Here is a 6,507-nt window from a genome sequence, read left to right as displayed (position 1 = left end):
CATGTAAATGCAAAAACAACAAAAACAGATCTATCATCAGTGGCTTACTTTCTTAGAAAGAGACCTAAACAAGCAGAAAAGGAAGTGGAAGCCCTTTTTCAAACACTCCTTCATCCACATACAAACATTGATCCCCACTCTGGTCCCTGCTGAGACACAAGCTTAGGTATCCCCTCCTGGGATCGCCCATTAGTGGGAGACTCCCTCGCAGGCAGCTGCCTCAAAGCTCCACAGAGGTATCACATCTCCTCCTCTTCCTCATCTCCTTAATGAGGACAATTAAGAGATTTACAGGACAGATGGATGGAAATCCAGCTGGCTGCAGCGCCTGCCCCTGAGGATAATGCTCTGTTGATGATGGGGTGAGATCTGAGCAGAGCTGGCGAGCAGCAGAGGGATCACTGACAGGACTCTGGCGCCCTCTGGTTGTTGAGGAGAGATGCTTCAGGTTCCTCAGAGGGTTACGGAAATATGTTTTTTACTCTATCTTCAGAGGAAAAAAAAACAGTTTTATTTCAAGCCATATACCTGTTTTATGATGATGTATGTCTGCTAAGTAAAGGTAGTGGTGATGGTGATTTATTAAACATTTTATCAGACAGTTTTTAATCAGATCAGCATTTTTTTTTTTTTTTTTTACATGTGTTTGACTTCTTTTAAAAGAAACAACTTGGTGGTGTTTTTTTTATTAAACATTTATTAGTGGACACAAAAAAGTATCAAATTTTCTTCTTGGTTGTAATTTCAGGTACTAAACATTTTCAATGGTAGGACTGTTTTTGTTTTGTTATCTCTTTCAGCTTGAAAATAACAAAACTTATCATTTCAAATAATATTATAAGATCCAAATAGAAAAATAATATGGATGTTTATCATACAAGATGTGATGTCATTTAATTACACAAATAGTCAGAAAAAGTAACTAAGTGATGATTAAAGCATTTATTAATCAGTTTTCTGATTACATTTTGAAAGAATTGTTCACATGCAATTGTTTCACAATCAAATTGTGATTATTTTAATTTTTGAGTATTGAGGTAGTATGATCAAGTTGTTTGTTAAAAGATGCATCATTAAGTTTAGGCCAAACTGTCATTACTTCTGAGCTTGATTTGTTAGCAACAAAACAGGTAACAAAAAACTCTGAGAGCTAGTTCAAAAAATTTGATCAGGACTAAACCCAAACACAGGTAATCCAAAACTCTTAATCCGATCATCTTGACTTAAAACCTGCCCATATGGTCTCCCTGCTGGTTGGCACAAATGATTTTATCTATTTGTTTATTTGTTTGTCTATTTTTTATTTCACTTTTTTTCACATTTTGCTAAAAACACATTAGTAAATTAATGTCGAGGATCATTTGTAGCTTGAATTTCCTGGACATTCAGATGAGTGTGTATTTGTTTTCTCTGTAAAAAAAAAAAAAAGTTTAAAAATGAAGAGAGTAAAAATCACTTTTGGGGTTCAGAGCTTCACAACTCTTGTAGTGACTCAGCTCCTTTGTAGCGCAGAGCTCCACTGGACAGCCACCTGCAGGTAAGGAAAGGTGAGAAAGAGAAAGACAGAAAGAAGACAGGAAGACAGAACAACTTGAGTGCAGTGCTTATAAGTGTCCCAATCATCTACTTTTTAAATTTGTTTTTATTGTGTAAAGAACCTTCAGCCACTTACGTGTTCAGACTAACATTTTTCTGCTTCAATCCTGTAAAAAAAAACAGTAACAGGTGTAAATCAAATGAGCACTTTTGGTGAGATCTTTTTCAACTGAAGGTAATACTCACGCCGAAGCTGCCATGCGGTCACTATGCCTACAATCAACACCACAAGTGCCACTGGCAACAAGATGGCAGCCAGTTTACTGCCACTTTGACCCTCCTCTATGCTGGCCTGGTAGAGAGCATTTTTATAAGAGGATAAGAGGATGTTAAGGATTCAAGGTCATTGACATTATTTTTATTTTATTTTTTTTTGTTCGGGAGCTTGTACACCTGGCAAAACATGCAGTGTCGAAACATCACTATGGATCTTTACTCATTTTCAATGCAGCACTCCTCAATGTCACTGAGTATTTTAATAATGTGTTGTTCTGATAATTTCACTCTGGCGAAAGCAAAGATTACTTCCTCTTAAACTGTTGTTATCCAAGTACTTGGTTTCATACTTACAGCAGCATGAGTGTCAGTAGATATGGTGGTAAGGGAGTCATCGCCATGGTGACCTGTTAAGCACAACCACAAAGAGGAAGTTTTTTTAAGGGTTGCTTTCTTAAAGGTAGCTGAGTGTGAAAAGGAAACACTATTTCAGCTTTTAGAGGAAACAATAAAGTAGCTGTTGTAAGTGAACCTATTTCACTGCAGCACTGGTGAAGAGTTAAACCAAACAACTTGATGTCTCAACACACAAAGTTAAAACAGTGATAAAAACACTTAAGAAACAGTAAGGATCCAGAAACACATCACCTGTCTCTTCTGTGGTGATGGTGAGGATGTTACTCGCTTTGCTGGTTCCCACGCTGCTCTTGGCAAACATTCGGATGTTGTAGGTTGAGGGATTTAGCTCGATTATTGTGGCTTCAGTTTGATCAGGACTGAAGTCTACAACTGTCTTTATGTAATCCCATGAGACTATGAAAAAGAAATACATCAGTGTCAAAAGGTCAAAAGGTTTAGCCTTCACAGTGGAGTTTCAGTGAAGTGGCAACAGCTTGATTCTTTTTCATAAATGCTCTCGTACCGTTAACTGCTTTGTACTCCAGGTTATAGCCAATAATGGGGCTGTCACCTTCAAACCCAGGAGTCCATAACAGTGAAATTGTGCTTCCCTTTACGGCCTTTATCTCCAACACTGGGGGGTCTGGAGGCACTGTATGTGACAAAAAGGGAAGTGAAGTAAAATATACAAGAGATTGTGATCAACTGCAGTGAACTTGATTCTTTTTCTGCCGCAGAAGAACAGATTGTGACCTCGTGACACAAACACTGAAGCTGTGAGTGATAAATCAACTCAAATCTGGCACATTACAGTGCAATTTATGTCGGCTTTGGTTTGTAAACAAACTTTGTATTTAAGATCAACATTTAAAGCAGTAGAGTTTAACCAAAAAAAGAGAGGAAAAAAAATGAAGAAAATTGGGGCGCCACTACGGCCTAGCCTTAACCACAATGAGGTTAGAAGTCGACCTGGGTTTGAATCGACCCGCTCCCCACTTTCACTCTGTTTCCAGCTCCATCCACTTTTGTGCACTCACTGAATAAAGCTATGCAAATTAAATTTTAAAAAAGAAAGACAATTAAGGTAAAGTCCTATGAAGAAGTCCTAGTTTCAAAAAACAAAACAAACAAAAAAAAAAAACGTACCGGATGTTGCACTTGTAGTTTCTTCTCCCCAGACTGTGACAGCATTAACAGACTGAACTGTTGGAGCTGTGTGTGCTTTACATAAAAAGAAAACCATTTTCAGTCATGTTTAGTTAAAATGTTGTTTCCTGTCCTAAAATTGAACCATCAGTGATGTGAGATTTCTAACCAACGATACATACGTGAAGTAAAGCTGGTTTGGTTTTGTGTCCATGTAGCAGCAGTGGAGGAGGATCTTATTGTTGATGGCGTTGAAGCTTTGCGAACTTGAAACAAAAAAATGAGTAGTTTTGTTTATTTATGTGATGTCAAACTGGATCTATGATATTATTATAAGTTTATATAAGCTTATAACTCATCATACATTTTAGATCTTTTCTCATTTTTTCTGGCTCACCTTCATCCAGAGTGGAGCAGAGTGGGGCAGTGGAGGCAGGTCCAATGCCTGCGTTAGTTCTGGCCTGAACCAGCACGCCATATGAGGCAGAAGGCTTCAGGTTGGTCAGGAGGACTCTTTCAACCTCTCCTGTAGCTGTCACACTCAAGTGCTGCCACCTTCTGAATTGTTTGCCATTAGGATCATACTCTCTGTAGCTGACGCTGTAACTCCGAAGAACTCCATTTCTCAGATCAGGTCTGGGAGGCTGATCGGGAGAAACAAACACACTTTAGGAAGCCAATGATCAAACACTGTACCTTTTAAAGTGTAAGGGGATGCTGCTAGAAAGCATGATTGATGCAATACAAGACAATGAGTGTATAAAGCCTTTCTTAAATCAAGATTATTTTTTTTTTTTTATTTTTTTTTTTTTGATGAAGTGCTGCAAAAAAGAAGTTTCAAAAACTGAGACTTTACCTTCCAGGTGACTATGATGCTGTCAGAACTGAGGGCCACGAGCTGCATATCCAGAGGAGGGCCCTCTGGTGCTGGAGGAAAACACAAATAAATTCAGCAGACAAACAAATATTCAAAAACCTTAACATGTAAACGGAGACTTCAGATTATTTGTAATCTTATTTCTTAAAACTTATGTGAGGGCTTTTTGGTTTGTGTTAATTTAACTTCCCCTTTGGACACAGCGATAGTTCTTATCTTGAAATTTCTCTTGAGTTCCAACACTTGAGCGTTTGCAACCAGAAACATCATCAACCTTAATTTTGTAAGTCCAACTCTTCCCTTACTGTAAATCTTTGTCATAGAAATAGTCAGAAAGAAGCTATTCTGGCAGCAGGTTGGTCAACATGTAGTCTGACACCTGCCCAGCAGCCACAGTAATAGAAAATGACTACACGGTAGTTATGGTCTTCTTCATTTCTCTGTCACTTTTCAGTTCAGTGTGCCTCACAGGAGCTTTAAACATGTCTTTAAACAAATTCACATCAGTCTCTACCTGCTTCTTTTGTCATGATGGTCAGAACGTTGCTGGATTCACTCATGCCCACGCTGTTGACGGCAAACATGCGCAGGTTGTAGGTCTTGGCTGGACGCAAATCCACCAAAGTCAGTTGGGTCAGTTCAGGATTGTAGACCTCAGTTCTCACTGCTGTGTCCCAGGACGCTGTGCAAAGAGAAAACTCAGACATGATACATTTTTTTCTACATACCTGGCTTTTATGGAGGTTATCAGGATGTTTTCTGTGTTTACCTTGTTTGTTTTTGAGGTCAATCCTGTAGGTTGTGATGGGTCTGCCGCCATCAAACACAGGAGACCAGCGCACAGTAACAGTTCTTTCCTTCACCTCTCTGGTCTCCACCTTAAGGGGATTGGGACGCACTATGAAGAAAGAAGAAAGGAACAGTCATATACACACTTAACTGAAACTATTCACAGAAATTTATGTTTATTTCAGTCAATATCAAAGCAGCAACACAATGTATCCTGTTGTTAAAATTTTCAGACCTTCACTGCTGTAACAAACACTTGAATCTTTTACTTTCCTTTCTTGATCTTTGTATCTTACAGTGTATATGTCTCACCTGGCAATACAGTCAGAGTCTGCTGGTGTTTGTGATCATTGAACCAGCCCGGTATCTCCACACGGCAGCCGTAAGTCCCAGAGTCGCTCTCCTCCACCTGCCTGATGGTCAACGTCACATCACCTTCATCCAGATTACCCGTGAATAGGTAACGCTCTGACAGTCTGCTGGTCATTTCTGACCCATCCGACCTGATCACTTCATTGGCACAGCCTCTGCTGGGGATGGCTCCTCGACCCCAGCATGCAGACAGCTTGCCATAGTACTTTGCATCGTAGTTGCAAATCAAAGTAACATCTGTTCCCACTGTGGCAATGATCCCCTCTGTAGACACACAGCCTGAAAACACAGCAAGCACTGCTGGCAGTGAGGAATACTTGGTAAAAAGGATTGAAAATGTGAATTCAGATGTAAATCATTCTCATGTCTGTCTTACCGAAGAGGAGACAAAAGAGAAAACTGCAACAAAAATGAAGATGTCCTTTGCCTAAATGAAGCATTTTGTGCTCTTGTCTCAGAATCAATCAAAGGATTGAGTTCACCTGCTAAACAGCACTAAACCAAACCACAGTGTGGTTTCTGCTTTGAAATCTTTCCAAATCACATGACACCGTCCTTGATATGCTCACACAAACAACTTCTGCCCACAGAAGAGGAATGCAGAAAGCGGCTGTTTCCTTTTCTGTGGTTTTGGTTCCTTCTTCTGGAAGTGGCACACTGTTTCTTTTTTGAAGGTTTGACAGAGACACAATGAAGGTTATTATAACACTGCTGCTGTTTGCGCTCACTGCTTGTAGAAATAGAAGAAGGGAGTCTTCCAGCTTGATCCAGATTCTTTGGATCTGCAGAATTACAGCAAAAAGAGGTTCTGCTCTCTTACCAAAGCACATTTATTTTAGTTTGAGGTGTTTAACATAGCCCAAAGAGAGTCCAACTTTCCTAATCAGCAGACAAACCCAGACAGAATGTTTCAATCCTTTCTCCATTTGCTGAAGGAAAACTGACCGTGTCCTGAAATGAAACAATGATGAAAATAGAAAGTCTGGTTTACTCAAGGGCCATGGCCTTTTGTGAGCTTCTTAGACCGCTGAGTCAACATGTGAGTCTGCAGGAGGTTTAGTAACCCCGCACACAACTTCCTCTTTCACCACTCCCACAAACACAGATCTGGT

At 39.7% G+C, this 6,507-nt stretch overlaps 1 protein-coding gene across 2 annotated transcripts; it reads right to left on the bottom strand.

The window, feature by feature from the left end:
• Positions 1-767: 767 nt before the first annotated feature.
• On the bottom strand, positions 768-5,985 carry LOC141793063 (uncharacterized). Of its 2 annotated transcripts, none has more exons than XM_074673402.1 (14): positions 5,772-5,985; positions 5,336-5,692; positions 5,004-5,132; positions 4,749-4,916; positions 4,214-4,284; positions 3,755-4,001; positions 3,540-3,623; positions 3,358-3,432; positions 2,735-2,863; positions 2,461-2,625; positions 2,167-2,219; positions 1,783-1,888; positions 1,673-1,703; positions 768-1,531 (listed from the first exon to the last, which is right to left on the bottom strand). In XM_074673402.1, exons 1-14 carry the CDS (start codon positions 5,833-5,835, stop codon positions 1,474-1,476), a joined length of 1,737 nt encoding a protein of 578 aa, XP_074529503.1. In that variant the 5' UTR covers positions 5,836-5,985; the 3' UTR covers positions 768-1,473. The 2 variants fall into 2 exon arrangements, with proteins under 2 accessions (XP_074529503.1, XP_074529504.1); XM_074673403.1 differs by having other exon boundaries at positions 771-1,531; positions 5,336-5,674; positions 5,772-5,982.
• Between the last annotated feature and the right edge of the window lie 522 nt (positions 5,986-6,507).

This window comes from Halichoeres trimaculatus, unplaced genomic scaffold (assembly GCF_033239565.1).
Source record: "Halichoeres trimaculatus isolate MK-OKI-2021-1 unplaced genomic scaffold, fHalTri1.1 fHalTri1_scaffold_7, whole genome shotgun sequence".
Classification (NCBI taxonomy): Eukaryota; Metazoa; Chordata; class Actinopteri; order Labriformes; family Labridae; genus Halichoeres; species Halichoeres trimaculatus.
Note: the sequence above shows the minus strand (reverse complement) of the source record. Positions and strands in the feature narration are given on the sequence as shown.